The 27,725-nt window shown below is 38.2% G+C and overlaps 2 protein-coding genes across 3 annotated transcripts in view; both read right to left on the reverse strand.

The window, feature by feature from the left end:
• tjp2a (tight junction protein 2a (zona occludens 2)) overlaps window positions 1-9,373 on the reverse strand; it is a 29,572-nt gene extending 20,199 nt beyond the window's left edge. Inside the window, exons 1-2 of one of the 2 annotated variants that reach the window (XM_066650614.1) lie at window positions 9,224-9,373; window positions 975-1,077 (exon numbers count right to left, since the gene is read on the reverse strand). The gene's annotated coding sequence lies outside the window, so the exon portion shown is untranslated. Of the gene's footprint in view, window positions 1-974; window positions 1,078-4,812; window positions 4,861-9,223 lie in introns of those variants that run through there. The other variant, XM_066650610.1, reaches the window with a different exon arrangement.
• Window positions 9,374-10,361: 988 nt separating this feature from the next.
• On the reverse strand, window positions 10,362-27,243 carry pip5k1ba (phosphatidylinositol-4-phosphate 5-kinase, type I, beta a). The gene is made up of 15 exons (XM_066650682.1): window positions 27,119-27,243; window positions 22,845-22,916; window positions 22,403-22,468; window positions 20,719-20,849; window positions 20,280-20,397; window positions 19,919-20,071; window positions 19,178-19,477; window positions 16,691-16,887; window positions 14,633-14,713; window positions 14,378-14,426; window positions 14,139-14,223; window positions 13,881-14,021; window positions 13,022-13,157; window positions 12,722-12,827; window positions 10,362-11,814 (listed from the first exon to the last, which is right to left on the reverse strand). Exons 2-15 carry the CDS (start codon window positions 22,863-22,865, stop codon window positions 11,812-11,814), a joined length of 1,587 nt encoding a protein of 528 aa, XP_066506779.1. The 5' UTR covers window positions 22,866-22,916; window positions 27,119-27,243; the 3' UTR covers window positions 10,362-11,811.
• Between the last annotated feature and the right edge of the window lie 482 nt (window positions 27,244-27,725).

The raw sequence follows: 27,725 nt of genomic DNA on the forward strand, positions 1-27,725 counted from the left end.
GACTTACACTTCCAATAAACACAAGAGAGCTCCATCAACTAAACGCTATTGTTTGTCTACTGTAGTCTAAATCCCGACTGTACCACTACAAACACTGAGACGGGGGGGGGGGCAAAAACGGAGGAAATCTACATAAAACACCCTCCAAACTGTCTCTGTGATTTATTTCTTGATAATGTTGTGCTAAACCGAACCCACAAAAGTAACCCCACACCTAATCGGCATCTATGGCTCAGTACTTTGAAGAGTGCGACCCCTCAGAAAAAATGGATTGTTCCAAACTTTCCGGCTCCACGTGGGATAAAAAACCTCAAGCAGTGGATACATTCAAAAATAATCCCTCTTAAAGTTCTAGAGACAGGGTACATTCACTCAATCACGTGCACTCCAATACATTTTAATACGTTTGTCCACGAATACATGGTCATATACATTTTATGACCAAATGTTTGCGGACACCTGCTCGTCAAACACATCTTCAGAAATCAAGGATTATTAAGAGATTGTGCCTTGTTTTTATGCAGTAAAGCTGGCTCCTCCCAGAGGTACCGGATGGAACTCCTTAATTCCAGAAAATGCAGTTTCACAACTCCACAGCCCAGTGCTTAAGGGTATTAAAACCTCTAGTTCACACCTTGCAGTGAGCACTGTGACCTAAGACTCAGCTATAAACACTTTTCTGGCTGAAGAAGTCTGACATTTCCAAGATGTTTTGCACCTAAACATATTTTTTTTACTAAGACTAGAGTAAACTAATAAACTAAAGTATGAAACAGTCTTTCCTTCTCATAACTTCCCAAATATAGTCTCAGTTCAGTAAAACTACGCCTTCTCTCGAGAGGTAGTAAATATCTAAGACAAATACATAGGTGCATTTCAAAGAAACCCTTGACCAGCTACAAAACAACTGCAATTATACTTTCAATGAAAAATTACGTTCACAGTGAATTCAGTTGATACACAAAACGTTTTACCTTTATAATTGTTATGTAGTTTGGAGTAGAGAGTCGACGTAGACACAAATACTGGGCTTCTTTTGTCAAATAGAACTTGAATACGTCTGTGCCAGACTGGTCCCTGCAATAAAAAAAAAGAGAATGAGGTCTAAGCAACAACAACAAAGCCTTTTCAATAGGGTTTCTTCATTTTTAAAGAAAGGTAACTCTCCAAGAAAAAAAAGTGGGTAAGCTTCGAATCTAAAATGATATTTTTTGCTCATTTAGGAGTGTAGTGAATTGTTTTAATGAAACAAAATTCACTGGTGGTTTTAGATCATAAATAAAATGACAATATAAGTCGGTGTGTTGTCGACATTATTCCTATAACCAGCAATATTTTTTAACAATGCATTGTGCAACAACACACTCTGGACAACTTCACATTTGAAGAACTGAAATATGCAGGACTACAACAAATGAACTCAGACTACAACTTAATTAAGCAGAATATTGTGAGATTCCCGTTTTAAAACAGAGGAGACAGCTTACATCAGCAAAATCAGCTTAGCAAACTCTTATGGGAGGCACATATATTAAAACCCAGAATATAAAGGCAGAGATTGACCTTGCAGTGATCTTATACCATATGTTCAACCCACTCCTATTTCCTCTGAGGGAGTGTTCTGAAGGCACCAACAGAAACACAAAAGGAAGTTTTATGGAATGGTTAGAGAGTGACATCACTTCCTCAGTCCCATTCACAGGGCATTTACCATGACTTGCTGCATTGTTTCCGATGACAGGTAACATGAGCCTTTCCCAGTGTTATCTTTATCTCTTTCTCTGGTGCACTTTGATCTTTCGAGGCGCTCAAGTGATGAAACAGAAACAGAAACATACCAGCAAATGAAATTCAAAAATCTCATTACTCTAACTAACAAGAACGGGTGTCTGTGAAATCAGTGTTTACACAAATGGACAAAACAGAGGCGTTGATTTACTCTCGACTCTTAGTTGTCAGCTTTTACTATGTTCAAGTCACAACCGGTATTATGGTGGCACCCCTGCTTTTGCAGGGCACAACATATTGTTATTTTTAATTTCATCTGTTGGTTTGTTGCAAAACAAGTAAATAAAAGGAACTGTAAAATATCAGCATTTGCAATTTAATAAAATACATAGCCACACACAGCATCAAAAAATAAATATTTGCTTATCATATAAACTTAACGTACAGGGCATCCACAACAAGAGATAGAATGAAAATTGTACATACAACTAGGATAATAACAACAATTAAAAAGCAAGACAGCATTCCGAACTAAAGAGGAGGTTAGGGTTACTGTTTAATAGAAATTGTTACGGTCATCTAGGGCAAGGTGTGTTACTGAGAGAGCATTCCACACAGGATTTCTCAGATTGGCCAGATAATTTAAGCCTCGAGTCAAATGTGTCTAATAGGAAAAGTACTTAGGGATGTACCTATTGGACACTGGGCTTAAGTAAGCTAGAAAACCCCTAGATAAATCCTGCTTTATGGTACAGACTCTAGTTGTGATAAAATACAGTGTAATGAGCAGATTCAGTAACAGTAACTGTCTGCCCATGACAATAAAGCATCTTTAAGACAATCTTCAGTTCTAAGAACTCATTCAAGCGCTGAGCAAATTACAGTGACAGCTGTGGGGAATTCTCACAACAATGCAGACATTTTAACAGAATCTCATCTTTTCCTAATGTCTTATGTAATAAACCACTGAGACCACTGGCTGTGATTTTTTACTTTTCCCTGAGATGTTTAGAAACGCAGATCTGATGCCTTTTCTGTCAGACATGTTCTTCTTAATGAACAACAAGACTGATCTCAGAATGTCTATCTATCTATCGTTACACTTATATAGCACCTTTATAGATACCCAAGGGCGCTTTACAATCCACACTGCTCTGAACGCTCAGAACACTCAATCCACACACACTGGTGAGAAGCGGCAGCCAAAAGTGCACAGTGTACTTTCGACCGGGAACGACCGTCGACCTGGAGGACTGCATCGGGCACTGGGGTTTCACCCTGGACAGAGCGCCAATGCATATCTGGGCACACACACATTCATTCACACAACAGAACATTTATTAGAGAAGCCAATTCACCTACCCTCCATGTTTTTGGACTGTGGGAGGAAACTGGAGACCCTGGAGGAAACCCACACAGACATAGGGAGAACACACCACACTCCTCACAGACAGTCACCCGGAGGAAACCCACGCAGACACAGGGAGAACACACCACACTCCTCACAGACAGTCACCCGGAGGAAACCCACGCAGACACAGGGAGAACACACCACACTCCTCACAGACAGTCACCCGGAGGAAACCCACGCAGACACAGGGAGAACACACCACACTCCTCACAGACAGTCACCCGGAGGAAACCCACGCAGACACAGGGAGAACACACCACACTCCTCACAGACAGTCACCCGGAGGAAACCCACGCAGACACAGGGAGAACACACCACACTCCTCACAGACAGTCACCCGGAGGAAACCCACGCAGACACAGGGAGAACACACCACACTCCTCACAGACAGTCACCCGGAGGAAACCCACGCAGACACAGGGAGAACACACCACACTCCTCACAGACAGTCACCCGGAGGAAACCCACGCAGACACAGGGAGAACACACCACACTCCTCACAGACAGTCACCCGGAGGAAACCCACGCAGACACAGGGAGAACACACCACACTCCTCAAAGACAGTCACCCAGAGGAATCCCACGCAGACACAGAGAGAACACACCACACTCCTCAAAGACAGTCACCCAGAGGAATCCCACGCAGACACAGAGAGAACATGGAAACTCCTTCCACATGGGACTTGAACCCAAGACCCCAGCGCTGAGAAGCGAACGTACTCACCACTAAGCCACCGTGCCACCAAATGAGAATAAAGTTAGAATATTTTTAAAACTATTGCTCAACTGGAAAATAATGAGATTACCCTGAAACACTCCAGTCTCAAATTAGAACCGACTGTTATATGTCATGTGTATTAAGACAAAATTCACAAACCTTATCAGTTCTAATTGGACCCTTATATCCTTTTTGTGTTTTCGTATATTAATGTTCTTGCGGTACAATTCCCAGCATGCATTTTGGGAATGTGTTAACCACTGGGAATCCCATGCACCAATAAAAAAATGCAGTGATTTGAATATGGAATAGAAACGATAATCAAATTCCTAGCAGAACTAAGAGCTGCCCTATGTCTTCTATTTGCACAAAAAATGCCTGTAATTTTTCAAAATCTGATATAGCTTTTAAACAGGATCATTTTCCTTTGGAGACTATAGTAGCAACAGTGTGTAAGTCATACACTGACTGAGAACCCTAACTGAGAAATCCTGCTTTGTGAATTACATCCCTCCACAGAATAGTGGTAAGTTTTCTTCATGTGTCAGCGAGGAAAATCAAACACTAGCAAGTAACAAATAGTGGTATTGTTTATTATTTTTAAAGTAATGTTATAAATCAAATTCTCAAAGGGCTTGGGGTTAGAAATGGATAATATACTTAAAAAGTTACCACCCTGGTGACTGAGATGGTACCCAGTAAATACAGTTTAGTACCATTATTCTAACAGTGCAGAACCCAAGATACAAGTCAAGAAGAATCCCAGAGAGCAGCCGATGTAATCTCTAGTCGTTTCTATTAATAACGTTAGAGCAAGATGTTCCAATATATGCACATTTTCAGGCCCATGGTGCAACACACAAGAGCCAAAATATTACCCAGAACTGGATAAACAGCAACAATAACATTCAACAACACGCCTCTTCATACCTCCACCCTCCTCTCCCTCACTCACCCCGAGGGCCTCCACAGTTTCCTGCCAGGGGGCAGCAGCTCTCTCTTGTTGAGGGGTGCAATCCCGATGGCAGCTTGCATGATGGTGATGAACTTCTTGTACTTCATGTTCAAATGTCTCGCTCACGTAGTCCCTCACAGCCGCAAATGCCCGCCCAAACCGAGAGCACTACACACAGTGCATCCTGCTCACTATAGCAGACCACATTGCTGACCACACGTTACACATGACCCTGTGCCCTGTCTGCCCCTCTAACATGCTTCTAGAGCCATCCTGAGAGAAATGCCGCTAGTTCAGCCTCTTTCAGGGATGGGCACACTCTCTCTCTCCGTATCTCACCCACTCTCCAGAATCTGACAGATGCCCATTTTGTTCTCATGGAATGAGAGGAAAGGGTAATGAGGGGAAGAGAGGGAGAAAAAGAATGAGATGTGCGGGGCGCGGTAAGAGACACCGAGACACAGCGAGTGAGCATGAGATACACACACAGAGAGAGAGAGAGAGAGAGAGAAGAGGAGGGAAGGGAAGACAGACAGAGAGGGAGAGAGAGGGAGGGAGGGAAAACATACAAGCACCACGTTGGGCAGGCTGATGGCACGTCACTCTTACATAATTCTGGAGATCTCTGAACATTACACTAATGAAAACGCTGCTGGGAGAAGAGGGGAGGGGGTAATTGTGGCACTAAGCTCTGACAGATCATGTACGCACTCCCACCCCACGCTTCTGTAATCCCCTTGCTGTAAGCTTAGCCTTGCGACCATTAGCATGCTCCTCCTCTGTAGGAAAAAACCCCCAAAAACACATATTTATAGACACACATATTCTGTCAAAAAAAAAAGACCACTCAGCCTGTTGGCCAAACGCCGCGCTGCCCTGGGGGCTGTTTTGTACAAAGCACCCTCCCCCCATGCTGCATGCTGCTTTGTCTCGTGGCACGGGGATGCATTGAATAAGCGACCAAGCATCAAGCCTCTGCACATGCAGGCAGAAGAAATTATATTCCAGCAGCTTGCACGTCTGGATTACAGCTCTGGCCAGAGAAGGCCATGAGAGTGGGAGATTGCACAGTCAAAGAGCATCGGAACAATAATTCCTGTGCTACTTCAACAAGCCCAAAACAAGCAAAGCCTTAAGAATTGATACCCTATTTACACCCTGTTAGGTAACAAATGCAATCTCCGTTGGCAAATGCACTGGATGTTTCTCCTCTGAAGAGTAAGGGAATGCTTCTCCAGAAAACAAACTGGAAACACAAGCTAAAGCAGAAGAGCATTTGCCAGATTTTACAAACACCATCGTTATTAATTATGATGGCGACGACGATGATGATTTAACGAAAGTTACATATAAAAGTTTCACATACGTATTACCTTTATACTATGGTATGAGAATATTACTGCTGTCCTAGCACAGGGCGAGTGGAGCTCTGAAGCAGGTGTTTCAACTCCCTGAAATGACAGCACAATATTGAATATTGCTTTTTCAATATGACTATTACTATATAGCCGCTTTATCCTGATTTAGTCCGTGTAACATGAAAAAGCATGTTGAGATAAGCCTCTGTGTACATATGAGGGATCAACTGCCTTTTCGGCAGAATCTGCCACGTGCTGTCAGTGGGATCAGTGCAATGAAAAAAAATTACTCCAATTTAGTGATTATCACACAGTTCTAGGGCCAAAAAATTGATATATTTATTTATTTTTTAACATATATGTTGGATGATTGTTTTTGGGGGTTAAGCAAGAGGATCATATATGAAATATTCATACATAAACAAAAAACACACACTACATATAGGGTTAAACGTATTCTGTATGCAGTAGAGTTTGGACAAGGTGCTCAACCAGAAACAGCCTCTGTCACGACTAGAAATGCATCAGCCCTAAGGGAGTTACTCCGACTGAAACGCAAGCTGGGTCTGTTCTGTTTCACTAAAGAGGGAAAAATCTCAGATGGGAATACTTCCGTTTCTTTGTGTATTAAAATTAAAGCAAAGCACAGACACATCACAGTGCATTTTAATTAGGTGTAACGATGGGATATGCGCTCATTATTGTGATAAAACAGGCCGGTTATTTTTCAGAGAATATCATGGGTTTCGTCACGTATCATGAATTCAATACAACTTTGAATAATTAAACTACAACTACAAAAAACAGTATAAAAAACACTGGGGCTGATAGCAATAAAATCAAAGCATTATCTGCATTATTTTAAACAAAACTGATAAAACTGTACACTGTCAGACAATGTGTCACTGTGGTGACACATATTTTTACCTTTAATTAGGGAACATAACCGTACATTATTATATTATAATTGTAGACTTTTAAATTGTGTTGACTTCATACGCCCAACTGAGAATGTGTGTTGAGAATGTAATGTACTTTTAGGGAACAAAACTGGACTTTTAAACACTGTTGTACCTTTAAAAGGTACATTTGCACTGTTTGTACCTTTAGTGACCAATAATGTAGCTCTACTGTACCTTTATTTCTGAGAGTGTATGTCAGTGATGTTAATATCGATTGGTCCCTAATCTGCCAACTGACATACTGTAATCTGATAAAGACGATAGATAATATTATACATAGAGCTTGTCTTTGCCTTTTTCAAATAGAGCACTACCATATTGTTCATCCAATATAAAAACATAGTAAAAACCAACAGTGTCAGCGACACCCTTTGTAATGTCTTAACAAAGGATCTAAAATGTGTTTCTGCACATTGGTAATTCCCAACCATCCTTAATCTTACATAAGAGGGTGTGCCAAGTTCTCAAAGGGGAAAATCAAACTCCAGTGGATTAGAGACGGAAATCTTGTAATATCATAAATAACAGCAAAACGTGATTTTTTTACAGGCCTGCATGACAGGAAAGCGACCTCAGCTCCGTAATTCCACTTACACGATCTACAGTAACAATCTGGCGTTAGGGTTTAAACATTAGACACGTGAAGTAGTTAAAGTGTGATTTACATCCTGATGTGTATTGAGTCTTAAGTAATTATTGTAAATATTGTATTGAGAGTCTGAAGCCTGCAACATGTGCACTGCACTTGCAGTTTTGTAGTATATTACACAGCATACATGTGCTATCTTTATTTGACAGATGCATGCACTTAGCAACAATTTAAAACATATGTCAGTTTTCACCTGCAGCTATCTGTTTGTTAGACAACAATGCATTATAAACACATCTTCTACAGACCAAGCGTACAGCACACAGTGAAAAACCGAATCATTTAAAAATGAAAAAACACATGTTCAACAGCTTTTAGGATATTTACAAGAGGGTAACTATGTGAGGTTTGGGTGTGCTTTCAATTATAAAGAGTTAATAGTACTCTGCCTTTCCAGGTTAATCCCTTATCCCTAAATCACATCATGTCAAACATAACATCACTGATTCAGCAGGTGTGAATGAGACATACCCATGTGTGTAGTCCAACATGGAAAGAAAGGGCTTATATAACAAACATTTCACATCCAAGGTTCTTCAAACCTTCTTTAGAGTAAAGGTTGTGATTTTTTCTATAAAAGATCAAGAGTACTCAAAAATCACCTGGTCCTTTGCAAGTTAAAAGACCCTGTTATGAAAGGAAAACTTGCTGTAAATTAATCTTTAAAAAGCTTTTTTAAGAGTGGTCTATGTAGCTTAAAAGGATCAAAGAACTGTTTTTGGTAAGAAACCAGTCTACTTCTGTTTATTAAAGCTAAATTGGTCTGGGTGCCAAACTGTTGTATATAAAAAAATTAGATAATGGGGCAAATAATTGAATTGTTCATATATATATATATTTATACCAATAAATACACCGTTTAAGTTTTCCCACTCTATTATACACTCCACATATTAACACCTAACTCTGGTTGGTCGGGTGAGGCAGAATATCACCTTTCACTAAAGAGTAGCCAGTGGCAACAGAATTTTTTTTAACAAGTTCAGTTTTATAAACATTTATACATAGTATGTTTACCTAAGAACCTACGTGAAAGCTGTTAAATTTACTTAACTCGTGTAAGTGTACCACCCTAAACATTTCGAAAGACAAAAATAATTAGAATGTTCCGTTCCACCTTAAATGCTACAATAGCTTCATTCTAGCGCCGGACGCGACCCATTGCAACTGCGCTGACATTTAAGGTGGAAAGACAAATCCCGATGAAAAACGACAGGCCTAACACCCAACCACCTGTGAAGCCCGACAAAGTAAACTGCAGAAAGGTACACTTGAAGTTTAACTTAAAGGTCAGTTCAGCAACATTATGAAACGAGATTAGTCGAAATAAAAACTTGCAAATTTACTAAATAACCTTTAAGAAAAACAGACCATCGAAACCCTATCGGAAAACCATGAAAACAGCACGAAAACAAACGATAAATAAATAAAGATTAACGTACCTTGATATTTATGATCAAATTCCAGTATTTATAAAGTCCTGTTCTTGACTGTTAATAATCCAAGGACTGTGTGCAGTTTGACAGAGAATAAAAAGCTTAGGTTTTGCGCATAGTCCCAGATTTCCTGAATCTTGCAGGTGTGGGAGTGGTTTCGTGCTACAGGTGAGTCAACGGTGAGTCACGTGAGTCCAGTTTCATGTTCGAGTTTCGACAGTGTTAAATAAAATAAATCTGAAGGGCCCACACTTTAAGAAATATAAATTTCTTCACTTTGTATGGAGTTAAATAAACTGTGATATGTAAACTAAATTAAACCGTTATGATTTATAATTTCTGACCACCCCGGTCCATATTTGAAAAATAAGCTGTAAAAAAACAGGTTTTTTGTCACTGATTCTGGTGACAACCCCTGACCTTTACATTTGTCGAACTATATTAGCAATTTCACATTTAGATATTCAAAATATTGTACAATCCACCACAGAATTAAATATAAATATTTTTCTTAAAATTATGTGCTTTACATGACTCAGGCTTGTAGGCCGAGTCTGCTTAGTATTTTGAATTGTAAACCCACTGAATGCATCAGGATGCTATTTTCACTTGTCTCTTTTGTATTCCTCTACTGAATGACTTCCTACAAATACTTCTCTTCTGAAAGTTAAAGCTACTACTTAGACTTCTATTACATCCTGCCCTCCAGTGGAGAAGTTCCAGTAAAACACATGGGCTTTTTCAGCAATGGGGTCTGTTTATAACATTAGTACTTATCATAAGATGAAGAAAGAAAAAACAAAAAGCATGTTTAGGAAGTGAATTAGGGAAAAAAATTGCATTTGATCTAAGAAATAGAAGGAAATGAGGCCAATGCACTTTAATTCTCTCTTGCTGTAAGACACCAATTATAGTTTGTTAAGCTGGTAATGTGTTAAATCATGTGTAAAACTATGCATATTTCTGGGTTAGTAACTGGGATTATGAGGCACAGGCCCCCTACTCACGAGATACCCCCAATCCCCACTTATGACTAAAAATATCAGAATGATTAAATCTATTATAAAAACAGAATTGCAGATAAACTGTAATAGGGCATGCGTTATGGGAGCAAATACAGGGCAAGATTCTAAACAGATGCAGTTTTTAATAGAACAATAAACATTGCACAGTTTACTATAAATATACAAACATTCATAAAATATATTACTCCAATTTATAATCATAATATGTATTTTCAAAGATACTAATATTTCATAACAGGTGTGAATGTGTTGGTGAATGTGAATATATTCGTGTGCAATTTCCATATTCCTATAAATCTAAATATTTCAGATCACATTTCACCCATTTTAAATCTCAAAGAATTTTGGCACATAGGCTACTAGACCTTCAAAGAAATAATTTACTCTCTCAGAAATACAGTGCCCACGACTGATTCTGAAAAGTAAAACTGTCTTGAGAAAAAACAAAGTTTCTCTTTCTAATGAACTGTGATTAAAATACTTAAAATTACTTAATTTTTGTTTTCCAAAAGTATATTCTTCAATGTAAACAAAGTAATTCAAGGTTTGATGTGAAATTGTACACTGTAGAGAATTACTTTACAGTTGTAGTAATAGGATTCTATCATTGGACAGAATTTTCTCAAACCCCTAGTGATCCCCCATGTGATTTGTGAAATTCTTATGTAATGCTGTTACATACGGTACTAACACAAACAGTGGTAATTACATAAAAACAAATAAACACACAAACAAAAACAGCCTCCATGTACCTCTCAAACCTGTATCTGAAAAGATATGTTTAAGGTTTAACCTTTCCTCAGAACTACCAGAAATCTGAGAGTTTATTCATAACCATTATTTGTAATAACTTTCTGTAAGTTTGTATTTCAGAGAAAGTTTGTTTCGAGGCCTGGTTCTTATTGTCACCAATGTGAACAATTCTGATTGACCTAGTTTCTCTCAACTCTCCATTTCACATCAAACCAAACTGACTATGCATTAAAACAATCTATTTAGCAGGAATTTTATAAAATGAATGTAATACCTTTTTATTTCGAATTTGATTAATTAAAAATACTTCATTTACCGTAACTGAAATGTCAGAGAGTGGTGGTAGAGCAGTAAAACCACAGCATGTCACAGTGGATGGGGTGCTGAGACCGAATTTGAAGTAAATAATCTTTTATCCATCACATGTACATTTTAAAGTTCACAAGTGCAAAAACAGTAAAAAGCTGTACAACACTACAGTGTGGTGATCACTCTGCCGTTTAAAACCCATGGCATGTTCAGCCTCATCATTATTAGCAGCAATAATTCACAAGGGGAGGAAAAAGAAAAAACAAAAATTCACACTCGGTGTGCAATTTGTGCTTCATTGTAACTCGGACAGCCAACAGCCAGCATTGAGCATGTCTGAGAACTCAGGCTAAAAGGACCTTCACATAGAAATGCTAAAAAGGAGCTTTGCAATGATCCCTTTCTAGAATCTCTGCTTTTTTGGGTGTAGGACTCTCTTGTGGTTCATTTACTCTATGTCCATCCTCTGCTTGATCATCTTCAGGACATTTCACCGGAGTTTATATTTCACTAGAAAAGACAAACATAATATTTTGTCAGCACTTACAAACAAAACAGTAGCGCAACATAAATTTGTGTGGTAACAAAAGATAGGTAAGGTGAAAAAAACCAAAAAAACAAACAAAAAAAAGATCCTTTTGTGTCATGTACTGAAAGTGGGTATTTATAATTAACAAACAAGCATTCCCAGATTCCAGAAGTCACATAAAATCAAGCATCAAATGTTCAGCAAACTAGACCTTTTAGCAAACTTAGAACCTCATAGATCCGGATTTTAGGAAATGCACCACAAGGGGTGCTGTTTCTCACATAGTCCCTCACACGTATGTTTAGGAACAGCTCAACAAGGGGATGATATTCATTGCTTTAATCAAAGACCTTGTTTTTTTATTTTTCCTTGTTTCTTTTTTTTACCTTTTAATAAAAACACAAAAGGGGATTAAAAAAAAAACAAGCTGAGATGTCACACAAAAAAAATCACAAACCTACAACATACTAAATGTGTACTGCTCTGAGAGGGACTCCAAAGGGATGCCACCCCGTGAAATAATAACAGACAGTTCTTGGCATTAAATGTTCCTGCACTAAATATTTTGAAATCTAACCTAATCGTGTTCCTTGAATCCATCAAGAAATGGCTTCCACTGTCAAAAACGGTCAGAAATTGTCATCAAACTTGTAATCAAACAACAATCATATTATGAAATTTGGTTAACTTATTAAAATGAATTATAAAACAGGCATGTCTTAAAAGAGCAAATATCAATCATTTTAGAGAAACAGTGAATCAACAAAGAAAGTATGATAGTGAAGTGTTATAGAGTTAGAAATTGAAAACCAAGAGGAAAATGATGTAAATTAAATTTTTGTTCAAATAATTCTTTAAGCTTAATTTGTTTCAACAGTACAAGCTCACCAAGTAAACATCAAGCTCTGACTCAGGAGTGCTGCTCTGGGGGGAAGTGCTTGAGTGGGCAGTGTCTTCTAGAGCCAGGGTTGAGCTGGAGGTCCGGCGATGACCTCTGCTGGGCCACAGGTTTGTTTTGTTAAAAAGGAAAAACAGATCAGATTTGTGGGACTGTGTTAGTGGGAATAGTATATCTGGAGGAAGTGATTAAAGGTCATTGTGAAGTATTAATATAAGAAAACAGCAGTTATTGTTATCATTGTCTAGTTAAATTAGACATAGATTGAGAAAGTGACCATGGATAAACACCTGCTGTCTACGTCCTCCTCCTGCTCGAACTTAAAGTCGTCTAGAGAGGAAGCAGAGGACATGGTAGCAGCTGAAATGGTCACTGTTAGATTGGAAGAGCTTGGAATTACATCAGGTTTCTGACAGGAGCCCAGACCTGCCGCAAAGAGAAATATTAGTCCTAGTTTAATCTTGTGATTCATTCAAAAATTCCCATACCTTTTAATACAAAGGATTTTCATGACTTATGCCCTGACATAAACAATTCCATTACTATTTAAACTCGACAAGCCACTAACAAACTCAAAGAGAACAAACCAAAGTCCTCGCACAGTCTGAAATTGGTTTGAATTCACAACCCCAGAACCCTGGAGCTGTGTGACATTGGCACTACCTGTTGCACCACCGTACCGCCCGAATTAAAAGGTTTCACAAAAATAATAAAAATAAATAATAATTAAAAAAAAATCCTAGAGACACACCTTCTTACAGAGTCTGGTTTAACAGCCCCCTACAGCTATTCAACCTCTTAAGAAATCACTAATTGCCTGAGTTAGATGCGTTAGTGTTAGACGTATAAATGCCATTAGGATTTGGAATGGAATTTGTTAACAAATTAAGATGCAACTATAAAAAAAATGTAAGAGCTTTCCAGATGGGTTTTTCCCAGAAGATTTAGAACATTCATAATTTCCCCAAAGTTGTTCAGGCTTGGAAAACCATCTTAGAGAGAGGTTTTCTTGACTCATACAGGATATCTGCATCGCATTGAGTTTGAGGTATATATGAATGAGGGTAGATAAAAAATGCAGGATTTAATAGCCACTAACAAGCCCTACTGAGAACAAAAGTTACATTGAGTGTGTGGCAAACTGCACACCTTGGTCATCAAGGTTTTCAAGGCTCTGTGCTTTTCTCTCTTCATTTGTCTCCTCTTTAACAGTTGCAAGGACTTCCTGTGATACAGACCTGATGGGCTGTATGGAGCTCCTTTTCCTCCGAGATGATGCACCTCGGAGAGCTATCAACATGAAAGGAACAAAAGAAAAAAGACCAAATGAATATCTTTTGAGCGTTAGCTATATGAATGTTGACTTTTAAAGATTGGAATGAAAGAAGAAAGAAGGGCAGCACTTACGATTGGTCTTTTTAAAGACAGTGCCACCCATGAATTTCAAGAATCGGTCAGCATAGAAATTCGGCCTGTGGACTGACACTGTGTCCTACAATAGGAATCAAAATATGATAAGACAAACACCATTTTATGTAACATTATCCAAATTAAATAACAGCAACATATAAATGTATAGAAGAAATAAAGATAAAAATAATTGTGTACAATTTATAAACCCAAAAAACAAAAATATAACAACTTACACCGTCATATACAAGGGCTTTCCATGAGTGCTCAACCTTTTTGATGAATCTTTATGACAAAGAGAGATAACAGTGATGTAACATTGCATGTTGGCATGCTGATTATATAACAGTTTATATCCGCATATAGTACTTCAAATCACTTTTTGATTAAACAGGGGAAATGCCATGTTCCTCTTTTACCATGTGAGCTTTGTCCATGGCTTGAACCTGTGTGTTTAACAATCATTTGTGCTGGTCACATGATCTTTGTACCTGTACGATTGCAGGATGTCAATAATCCCCAAAAAGATCAGCAACTTCTCGTCTTTGTATTTAGCAGGGATCCCACCCATTCTACAAAAAAGAAGAGAAAATGTTTTTACTAAAATTATTCGTCTGTAAAACATTCAAACCTTTCATAATAATAGTGAGTGTGGGGTTACTAGATACAAATTAAACTTTGTTGGTTTAATTAGACTTTTCATAGAAAATGGCATCTGACAGTGTGGCGTAAAACCAGGATTCATTTGGAATAAACATTTATTAGAGATGAACCAATTGATCAGCCGTGACAGAAAAAGGGCGTTTTTAAGCATGATCAGCTGATACACGGTGATCGGCCGATCAGTTTCTCCAAACCGATTTGTACCGGTCAAATTTACACATGTGCACCACATGAGGGAAGCAGCAGCGCAAACACAGCTACACACACACACAAGCAACATGACTTGATTTTTTTCGATTGTACTATCTTGCGTACTTGTTTTCAATGGGAATTGTTAAAACATTGCTCTTTTTTTATTTAGGGTTTTTTCAAAGACAACACTTGTCATATCAATGCACAATTTTATGCTAAGATTGTAAAAAGTTTCTATTAAAATAAAAGTTGAAAAAGAAAATCGGAATCGGCAAAAAAAAAAAAAAAAACCCAATCGGTGCATTTCTAATATTGAGGAATTAGTTTCTGAATCACAGTAACACTGTATAAAAAGGACAAATATTACAGTGAAAAGAAATCAGACACCCATTCATATATTAAAGTTATAGTAAAAAATGCATACATTTTTCTTTGGGGACCACTTTAGTTGTAAACTAGGTCTTTTATGGTCATTAGGTTGAGTTTCTCTGTATCTTTTAAAATTTGTTTTTTAATAATTGTTTATTTGGTTGTGTTTTGACTACACTTAGTAAATTTAGAGATATCTCCTGACGTGATATCACCCCCATGTCGGTGTGGGTTTCCTCCGGGTGTTCCAGTCTTCTCCTATGGTCCAAAAACACACGTCGGTAGGTGGATTGGCGACTCGGAAAGCTGTCCATAAGTGTGAGTGTGTGTACCTAGTCACTGGAATACATTGTGCTGTAGTGCCGGTCCCAGGAGCCCAAATAAATAGGGAGGGTTTTGTCAGGAAGGGCATCCAGCATAAAACTGTGCCAAATCAATAATGCAGCTCAACTGATCCACTGTGGCGACCCCTGATGGGAGCAGCCAAAGGAATAAGAGAGATATCTCCTGAAAAACTAATAACCAATATATAGTGGCCATTTAATCTGAAAATTAGATAAATGTATATGTAATCTCTCTGAAAAAGACATTCATAGAGCTTTAGAGAAAGCTCACTTTAGAGTTATGCTCACTGCACCATCAGAGGAAGTGTCTATTGCTCACTGAAGGTTTTACTGTTTATACTGTGCATTGCCATACAACTGAAACGGAGCAGAAATTTTTCTCAATCACAATCATCAAAACGGCACAGGAAATATGCTCATCTGTTGCTATTAACGTACAGAGGCTCTGGTAAACCACAACATGACAGACACATAAAGAACAAGGTGTGGGGCATATCACCACCATAACCGCTTTCCATTTATAGTTTGTGTGGGTTTGTTTGTCAAAAGCACAAAAGCATTTTTTTGCATGTTCCCATCTATGTGCACAGTGCAGCTGTTGTGACATGAAAACATTGTAAATGTGCTGCAGTGCAAAACTTTCAAAGCAAATCTAGAGCTGAGGACAACAGAGAAGTGTGGGTTTTAGCTTGCATCTTAACTATAAGCTGTTTCTTACAAAACAACAAGCATCTAGATGAGGATCTTACATTAAATTAATTAATATAATCCTTGAAAAATGATCATTGGTGAATTAATGTGATCATCATTATTGTTATTCTATATTCTCTCATGCACCACACAATCTTCCATTTAATATCAGTGATGTTATTATTAAACTAAGTGTTCTTTCGAGTCTAACAGCAGTGGGGGTCACTGGCTTAAATGTAAGCTATTTAAACACAGTATACTTAACTGCAAATTTCATAGATTTCTACTTACGTATCATCATCAGTGTCCGGCAGAGGCTCAGCTGGTTTGCCTCCTCCCTGAATGGACTCCAGAGCAGTGGAGTAGAGGACTTTCTGCGCTCCCTGCCGCCTGCTATCTCCCCTGCCTCCTCTCTCCCTCAGCTTCTTATCCAGAACATGGATTCCCAGCAAAAGACTATAGTCCATGATCTTAAAGCTCTCCAGAACCTAAGCATAGCACACACAAACAAAACAGAGCTGAGTTAGTCAGTGGCTGTGACATTTAAAAAAATAAACATGGCCTAAAATCCTCCATAATACAACAAGAATATGGTAGAAAACATGGAATTTTTCCAAGCTTCGTGCCAATGAGAACAGAGCTCATATAAATTATTTTCTCTGGTAATTACGCCCTGTTTACTCAGATCAGGAAGAAATTAGGTGGGGATTTATTAAGAAACAGCCTATAAAAATGTAACCAAATGTGGTTATTGAAGGCCTTGATCCAAATAATACTTTGGGTTCATTTATTTTTAAGAGCAGGATTTATTTTCCAATATAATTTGACCTGATTTTGCTCATGTTTATCCTCATAAAAAATAATAATAATAATAATAATAATTCAAACCTCACTGTAGTGTGGAGGATTGGGACAAATTTTTTTCATGGCTCTCAACAGAAACTTGGCCATTGCAACACAGCCTTCTGATAGCTCTCTGTGAATCATAAATTGATATACAGAGCATAGAAAAATCAAGAGTAACTTAAAACACTAATGCCAAAAAAGCAGAACAAAGTTATTTTATATGGTGACGACTGCTTAAGTTTTTTTCTTGGGTCAAAAATTTCTACAATTTACCAGTGAATACGTCATTAACGATTATTGAAATAATTTATTAGATCGACTTGGTGCTAAATATATAACAAACCTGAGGTTATTGTATGAAGATCAATAAAGACACCTTCACTAATAATCAACTCTTTACTAAACCAAATACCAATATTTTGCAGGACACATGAACGTTCCTAATTTGATTTCCACGATATACATTACGTCACAGGCCTGTCACACTCTTCTACCACTGATTGGTCTATTTTCCATTTCTAGAGGTTAGACAATAACTTGTTTTCTCTGCCTGGCACTGGTTTAGTAAGCTCCTTAATGAATCAGGTGCCCTGTGTTGTGCTGTCCAGAGGTGGATAAGCTGGGGGTGAAAAGGCCAGTGTGTCTCCTCTACCAGTGCAGATTTTAATCAGCTCATTCAGAAGGACTCAGGAAATTATGAAAAGTGCCCCGTTTTCATTATGTCATAACAGAACGTACACATAGCCCTGGTGCACTTTTTATCAACTGCAGGAAAAGCATAGCAGTACATGACAGCGATCCTTGACAATATTAGTGCTCCATCCACCTCTAATAGAGCCAATATTTCTTAGCCAAAGCAATGGATGTCCATTACGGAAGTCCAGACATTTCAGCACATTTGTCTTTGTTCTCAAAACCCCTCACTTTCAAGTGGCTTAAGCTTAAACTTAGGGTTTTATATAAAGCAGCATAGACATTTTTAAATTTGGCTTGTCATTAGTGATATTTCAAATAAATAGATCCATAATACTGGTTTGGCATTAGTCTCCCTGTGCAAGCAAAGTATATACAGCCCAGGATTTAGCTATATGTACACATATATAAATAAATCAGTTAAACTGGATGCATCTTTGTTGCAAAGCAGTGAAAATGGGTCCTTGCTGAGGATTTTTGTTAAATGTGAGTAAATAAATTTAAAATTCAAATGCAAAACACCATAAATTCAGCTAAGCATAATTCTGTACAAGTGCATTTGCCTGCTGTAGCAGAACAATTTACAGCAGCTATACAAAGGGGTTAGACAATGAAACTGAAACACCTGTCACTGTAGTGTGGGAGGTTTCATGGCTAAATTGGAGCAGCCTGGTGGCCAATCTTCATTAATTGCACATTGCACCAGTAAGACCATGTGCGTCCAATGGTTCAAACATTGTGTCCTGAAGGCGGTGCCGTGTATCAGGACGACAATGCACCAATACACACAGCAAGACTGGTGAAAGACTGGTTTGATGAACATGAAAGTGAAGTTGAACATCTCCCATGGCCTGCACAGTCACTAGATCTAAATATTATTGAGCCACTTTGGGGTGTTTTGGAGAAGCGAGTCAGGAAACGTTTTCCTCCACCAGCATCACGTAGAGACCTGGCCACTATCCTGCAAGAAGAATGGCTTAAAATCCCTCTGACCACTGTGCAGGACTTGTGTATGTCATTCCCAAGACGAACTGACGCTGTATTTGCCGCAAAAGGAGGCCCTACACCATACTAATAAATTATTGTGGTCTAAAACCAGGTGTTTCAGTTTCATTGTCCAACCCCTGTAGTTATCAGAGCTGTTTTGAATACAAGTTTAAGAAAGAATGGCATGGAACATTTTTGTTCAGCTTAGATTTTCCTGACAAGTGTTTTCTGACCAGAGCAGCATTTACTGACCCGGCAATCTCTCTGCAGTGTCTTCATCAGAGCGTTGTACGTATCTGCGTCAAAATACAACCCCTCAAAGTGCATCTCTTGGAAGTCTAAATCTTTAAAGGTGGGACATGATTTGGCTCGTTCTTTGCGGGAAGCTCGTCTCTTGTAGGTTGAGCCCTTTAGGTCATATTTGTAGTGCATTTTGACAGAGCGAGGCAAGACATTGTTCATCACAACCAGACGGATATTGACCCCTCCACACTGGACGCAGTAGAGGCCATAGAACTTGGGCAGAAGTGTCCTTGGGTTCTGGTTCAGATTCTGAAACAGAGAGGGATTTACAAAGTTAAGCTACGTTTTTGGGTATAATTATATCCTTAAAATTAAAGGCATCACATTTATATAAAACATACTTCTGCACATTGTATTATGCTATTTACTTTATTTGAGAATTTTTCAATACTGGTTTAACTGAATTAATGTATTTGTACATCTGGTTAACTTTTGCTACAACACCCAGCATTACACAAAGTGATCATTTGGAATTTCTACACCCTTATAATGCACAGCATAGTATACATAAAACCAATGCTCCATTGTAGTTTAAATCAGGGTAGTTGTACTTTAAGTTTTAGGAGACATATACAAACATAACCATCTATGTATTAAGCCTATTATTTTAACAAATAACAGAAATACAGAGAAGCTGAAACAATGTGTTGCAGCGTACTGTGGCGTGACTGTGGGGTTGGTGTGGCTCACCATGTAATAGCCAGGAAGCAGCTTCTGCAGGAACTCAGCCTCTTTGTGCTGCACAGTTTTGATGATAAACTCATCATCACTTGTTAAGTAGAACCACGAGCTGCTCGCCCCAGGGTTAGACAGTTCAATCAGGGGTTCATTGCAGATGGAATACTGCCGAATAAAATAAAATCATTAATAATCATTAATCAATATATATATATATGTACCTGCCCCAACATGTTTAAATATTAATCATCAAGACCAATAAGCACTAATTCTGTTGTAGTGCCCCAGTCAAGGAAGTCAATTCCATAAGTCACTTATCACAGAACTTACCCATTAGTATCTTGGTTAACATTTAGAAAAGGTGGATGCTCACCAGATAGTCGTCAGGTTTAATCCCAAACAGTTCTCTGAAGTAGCGGAAGGCCACAGGGGCGTAGGTTTTAAAGCGGAAGTCAGGGTAGTGATGTGCTGGCGTCAGGTTACTACCTTCACTAAGTGCAAAACAAAACAATACCCCTGTTTTCTTCTTTGGAGACTTTACACATAGTTACACTAATTAATTTCCATTACATGTTCCAAGCTACACATAAAAAGAATGTATTTTAATGCACTCTATGTCCACAATTTGACATCTGGTCATTTAAGGTGCTGGAATGTTGCTGTGAGTATTTGATAGCATTCAGCCATGAGAACACCAGTGAATGATCACAAACCCAAATCCAAACTTGTACTAATGGCTGTATTTATTTAAAATATATTTTCTGAGTTTTGTATACAAACTAATTAATTTATTACAGAGCCATAATAAATACCTTGGTAAAAAGACACTTTCCACCATGTAAAAATCTTGCATGAGCACATCTCTGTCTGGTTTGGAGGTCAGATTGCCCACTGTGTAGCCAATACCTAGCTGAATGGCTCCCTTCACTGCTTCTGCTGTGGGCTAAAAGCAAACAAAGATGAAATGAGTGCAACTACAAGCTGCTAAATGCAGGGTTTTGCAATGCAGGTCATATTCAGAGAAAGGAACAGGATATGCCATAAAGATAGGTGTTATCAGCACAGAGAGGAGGAAGAACAATGCTAATGTAAAGACTTGGTCATGCATTTCCAAGAAAAAATTTTTGAACTAGCATTCAGCAGTCTTTTAATTAACGGTGAAGTCATTAGTCAAGAAAAGCAAAACTACATTTTTGCATAATCTACTATTGTTTCATACAATATGTTAAAAAAACTATACCATACTGTACTTTCTGATATACTATGCTTTTCAAAAGTGCCATATAACTGAGTAGATAAAAGTGTATAAAACATTAACATGAGGAAAACAGTCATTTGCATAGTTTTCCTTTGACACAAATGTGGTAAATCAGTCAAGGCGTGCTGACAGTCCAAAGTTTTTAATCGTTAGCTTTGCACTGCAGCTATGAGTAAGCTATTGAGTAATGTAGCTTTACCCAGGTTAGCATGATGCAAACTTGAAAAAGAGAGAGAGAGACAAAGACACATTAAAAAGATGATATGGTTATTTTTGGATTTTCTTTTGTGGTTTCTTGTCCTCAGTAGCAAGTAGCTTTCATTAGCCATTAGCTTTCATAACCTGCTAACCATATTAAGTATCTCAAATGCAAAAATTAAAGTAGCAAAGTTTCTGACACCAAACTTGGCCATTAATTTATTGAGAACATAAATAATATAACAGTCAAGCACAAAAATAACAATTAAACATAAAAATTAATCATTTTTAGCTTTACTAAATAAAAGTGTAATTTTTTAACACTATATTTCATATATACAGCACTTAATGAACTTTTTTGTTGCTGCTGTCCTGAAAATCACTCTGAGCCCCACAGCCTGTCTCTCCTGTGGGCAAACACTCCATGATCCACCTAATAATATTATCCTCAGTCTTACCTTCCCAACACATGTCTAGCCACACTAACAGTGTGATGTTCGTTACATAACCAGCAGCAAAACAGCATTAAAAGCTGTTAAGAGTGAGAAATCGCAGTGGGATAATGAAATTCCTCTTAATCTGAAAAGAGCTTGGCACACAAGCGCCACATTGTCCCCTCGCGAGAAAAAACATGTTGAGGGGCTTGATCCGATAGGGTCGGTCATCTGGACAGGCCCTGGGACAGCAAAATGTGATACTGTCTGTTTGTGAATGAGTGAAGTTGGGGGATCTACTGCGGATGTGGGTTGAGGAGTCAATTTAAACAAAGACTGGTTCTTTGAGTCATATTTCACGCTTTGATATAATATGAGAATATCAACTGTTTTTAACATTGTTTGAGAATTTCAAGGCAAGTTAAATATGATAAGAATTGTTTTACCTTCACCAGTAAAAGACAGTGGCAATATATTAAATATCAGAATAACTCAACATAATATAGATTTAAGATGAAATGATTGTTGCTTGTTTTGTTGCTGCTGAGTTCAGAGGGCAGGAAATGTGGCATGTGCTAAAAGAAGGCATAGCTAGGTGATTCATACTTTTTTGTGGTCTTTGCTTGCACTCTTTCGAGGTCCTCCACCCCCAGATTCAGTTGGCACCGACATCTATATTTAAAAAAGAAAACAACCAACACCACCCGTGAAATAAAATACAATTTGGTTTAATTATATTGCTCTATGATCTATAATAATCACAGAATCATTATTATATATTAACAATCCAAAGCCTATTTTCAGACACATTCAACAGCATCCATGAGCTGAGTGAGCTCTGTGCTTATGTTACAAAAACAGGAGGAAGTGGCCTGTTCCTCTTCTCAGTAAACATCAAAGCTGAGCAGACTCGTGTGCACATCGGATCACCTTGACACATGCTACTCTTTATGCCTAAAACTAAAGGTCCTTTGTGACCCCATTTTTGGTATGGCATTGAAAAATGTCAGATCTTCAGCTTAACATGAGAAACTGGGATTTTGCTTACCTCGTAAACTGCTCTTCTCATGAGATCTCACAGCCAGCGCATATCCTAGACTAAGAAAAAGAGTGTAGGAGTCTTAAGAAAGGGTAAGAGAGAAAAGATAATGTAAGTTATTGGGACGTCTGTTTGTGACTGATACAGAAAGTGAAAGGAAAGATAATACACATATGTGCGGCTACAGCTTAGATGAAGAGACAGTTAAAGCGAGTGTGTCACACAGGAAGCATGTGTGTGTAGGAGCAGAGAGGATCAGTAGGAGAACAGCTTACAGATTACCACGGATTCCCTCGTTCTCAGAATATCGGAACAAATTTCAGGAAAAAAAAAAAAGCATCGTTTGGTGTTCAAAACACTGAGCTTATGTTTGCAGTGAGAAGACGTCAGCTACAAACTGGCACTCTGCCTTTTTAATAATGCAACAAATGCTGAAACACACTGACCAGTGCCAACCCAAAGTTTGCCAACATTATGCCACAGGCACAGCAAAGATATTTTGAGCAAATTCTCATATTTCAGAGTAAGAGCCCAGAGGAGCAGAAGTCACACAACAGTTACATAACACTGCTGTCCTGAGAAAGCCTCCCTTTCAGACAGTTTTCCCCATAAATTAAGGCTTTAGACCGTTCCCAGGACTGAGGGAAACAAAATCAGTTTAAAATCTCATGACATTTTGCTGGAATCAGGTCTTTTTCCCCTCTCCCAGAACTTTGTCACACATACTGTATAGTACATATATGCATTTAAGTTTTATACAAAAAATAAAACACATTTCTAAATATTAATCAAAAATTTAAGTTAATTTAATAAGCATTTTTAAACACTATTTATCAGGAAATGTTCAGACAATTTAAAGGCCATTTGGTTTGTCTGTCTGAAACTATTTGAATTATAAAAGGCAGAATCCCACAAACTTCTAAGACTGAACTTCAGAGATTTGGAAAAAGGGAAACTAATCTACAACAACAACAACAAAAAGATTTGAAAAGCCTTATGCAAAGGTCTTTGTCTACCACAGGAAAATGTATTTCACACGTACCTCACAAGCTGAGCCTGTCCCACAACTGCAAGCTTTCTGAATCTGAAAGTATCCCAAAGTTCTCTTTACTCTCTAATTCTTATACAATAACCTTTGATGCTAAATAGGGCAGATTAGGAAATTATTCTTTTCTAATCTTCTTGTGGGTGGCCTATTGGTCAGAAAGAGCTCATGGCTTAAAACCCCACCCATTAAGAAAACAAACAGATTTAACCATGTGCAGAAGATATTTTGAGGCATACGGATTTTACAATGTCCAATAACATTAGGGAATTGCAACACAAAGAGAAATAAAAAGTCGTAATCATCATAATAACACAATCACGCCTAAGAAAAAAATAAGATAATATATAATGCAAGTACAGGGCATCAGTTAAGGCTTTACTGACAAACAAGGCAAGTTACTTGAGTAGTAAAGAAGTTACAAACTATGCTATTTATATAATGTCAGTAGAAGCTGTAAACACAGTAAGTAAAACTGACAATGCAACAAAGCCTTGTAAATATAGCAATGTTATATTACTGTCAAGCTATTAGGGTCAAACACCAGTATTTGCATTTGTTGGTACCTATGCAAATCAAAGGGCAGGGGAAATGAAAGGTGATCAGTGTTTAGATGTTTTATAGTGAGCGGAAAGGAATGAGTAATATGTATCACTTTTTCCTCATTTAATTGAGAATGTCCTTGTTGTATCAGGGGCTGAGCAGTAAAGAAGCATTTTTTACACCAGACCTTTTATTCCTGCACATACTAATGACTTTCCAACTCTAACACATTTGATACTACAGCAAGTCAAACAGGCCATGTCTGATAAAGACCCAGAAAAGAGTGTCATTGATATCAGCACATTCAAAGATCACACAAAGTTTAACTGTCTTAACACAAAGTTTCTCATAGCATTCCTCAATATGTTGTTAAAGACATGTGGCAGTACTAAAGCACACTTAACATCAGCCGCATGACCTGGACGAGGTAGAATCAGACTATATGGACTCATTCATTCATTGTCTGTAATCGCTTAACAAGTTCAGTGTTGGGGTTGTGTCCGGAGCCTACACGGAATCACTTGGCACAAGGCAGGAACACACCCTGGAGCTGGAGCCAGTTCTTCAGAAGGCCACATACACATATACATACATGTACACATACACCTAGGGACACATTTGAGTCGCCAATCCACCTACCAGCGTATGATTTTGAACCGTGTGAGGAAACCGGAGCACCTGGAAGAAACCCAAGCCGACACGGGGAAAACACTACAAACCCCTCACAGACTATATGGACTACATGACCAAATAAGTCCATACTCCTAGGGAAGGAGAATATATTTATTTTAAAAAAAACCCTAGTTTTCTTATTCGCCATAAAAAAAATCACACACACACACACACACACGCACGCACACGCAAATTTTTTGTTTCAGTTTAGTTATGAAATCAGTAGCCTTTTCTGGGCATTGTTTACAGATGGCCATTTGTAAACAAACTTGTAAACAAATAGCTTAAATGACAAGTGCAGAAAGAGGCATACGGTACTGTGCAGAACTCAGAACAACATTAATTTATTTACATTCAGTTCAAACAGCTGTGTATTACATCTGTCATATTATGCCTCCAGAAAAAAATGCGGCCTCCAAAACACACCTGCTGAACTGAAGCGAGATTAGCCTGTTTTTAATTGGGCTACACCACTATGCCAACGTATGCTGCACGTCTACCTTGTGGGAGGTTAAATGAGCATCAACTCTGGACTCCTGAATCAATCAGGCCTGAGGTTCTTACCAGTCAGAAACAGTATTCTGATGAAGGAGCACCATTGTGATACTGGGAAACCTGCCTTGCATTTGTTAGATTTTGTGAAGTAAAATCCCACCTAACTGTTTTGAGAGACATGCCCTAGGTCTACCAGATGTGAACCAGTTAGGTAGACATGCTTGTAAGGCCGCAGAAAAGCAGAACTCCAAAACTGACACCTGCAGAGTAAAAAGTCAGTAGCTGACACAATAGGATCTGCAGCCTTCTCTATAAATGTTAGGACACCTGCGCATAAATGTGCAAGGCTCAGCTTTCTGCAAGTCTTCCAAATGGCAGGAATGCCCTTCACATACATTACACGCCCAGCCTGGAGAAGGACAATAGCCCTTTATCATTAAAATCTGCAGTTAGGGATATGGGTCAAGCGGTGAGTGGAGTAGATGTTTACATTTGGTGGAGATGGAGGAGAGCACAAATGATTGCTGACGTAAAGACAAACCATGTGACACATCCAGAGCACGCCAGCAAACAGGGGCATCCATCACTGAAATGAAGTTTAAATGGTGGGTGGGAATTAATGTAAGCACTCGGAAAACACCCTGAGGTAGCTTTAGGCCTAAAGACTTTCCATTGTAACACTACTGGGATGGTGTGACACATTCATATACTTCATTACTGGTACATCAATATGAGTCAAGCCATGCAAACCCTGTCTAATTCTATTCTGAGTTTGTCTGGTAACTGCTCTGCTTCAGTCCTTATGGAAAATAACACTGCATCCGAAAAGATGACGGAATTACTGTGCTGTGATTTTCAAATGGAATGTATAATTACCAAATTACCTGTAGATTTAAGGATTTTAACTGTATTTGTTTAATGATACAGCTCCTGGTCGGGCTGTGTGTTTATGAGGAAGTCCTTACTTCAGAATATGTTCAGTTTATTTCCCTCTCTGACAGATCAAGTCTGTCCTGAATCTCAAAGCTCAAACTGAAATGGATATTCAACATGTTAAAAGCTGAAAAGACACTATATAGTAATTAGAATACCAACATGCGCAAATCTGGGTAAACAATATACATCTACTTGTACATTTATGATATTCATATGTCTTGCTTTAGGCCTATATTTGACTCTTAAAACACAAAAACAAAGATTCAGGTTTGTCGAAAATTGCAATTCCATTCTTAGACTGATCTACAAGCTGTTTTAGTTAAATATATATATACGACGATACATTTGCTCCCCCACAACCCGAACAACATATGAATTTACCTCAGTGCTTAGAATATAGTGGGTTACACTCAAAGCCTTCAATGTAAAGTAGTATCTAACTTTCATATTCTTATCTTCTCATAATAAATATGTAACCATGAAGTGTAGCGTATGTTGAGCCTGTGTTCAGCGCTCAGGCTACAGTTCTCTGTCACAGCTCAGAAACACGATCAAAAAGAGTCAATACATGAAAATGGGTTCAATAACTTACCGGATATTTTATTGCGGTGCTGGGGAACGGATTTTAACCCTGCTTCTCCTCAGGAATCAGCCTTGTCTTGCTCTCGGAGCTGCTCTTAGCTCACCACTGAAGTTCAGGCGACACGCTCGTGCAGCAGACGTTAAATGATTCCATGAATCAATAAGGACAGATGCCTGAAAGATTCAGTTCATTTGTTCAATGAACAAATCGAACCGATTCACAACGGAGTGAAAATTATTGTACAGTTCTTGTCCATAGAAGCTAAATAAAAAAACTATTTGAATTTATTGTTTTGAAATGACAATAAATCAGTATAAATGATACACCGATGTAAATGATGTTTGTGTAACACACACACACAATCTTTTATTGTATACAACTGTATATAGATTCAGGCTAAAAAATATTGGGAGAGGGCGCCTTTAATGTTTGGTAACGGACATTATACACATTTTTATGTTTTCCTCACTTTTTCACAAAGATGAACCAAAAAACTAGTCACTATACAAACGGAAATGAGACATCACTATGATCGAATCAGAACTTCGATTCAATGAAGCTGACGTATCGAATGAATCGATTCTGTAGACAGAATCTAACTCCTAATCACGATTAA

This window comes from Hoplias malabaricus, chromosome 18 (genome assembly GCF_029633855.1).
Source record: "Hoplias malabaricus isolate fHopMal1 chromosome 18, fHopMal1.hap1, whole genome shotgun sequence".
Taxonomy (NCBI): Eukaryota; Metazoa; Chordata; class Actinopteri; order Characiformes; family Erythrinidae; genus Hoplias; species Hoplias malabaricus.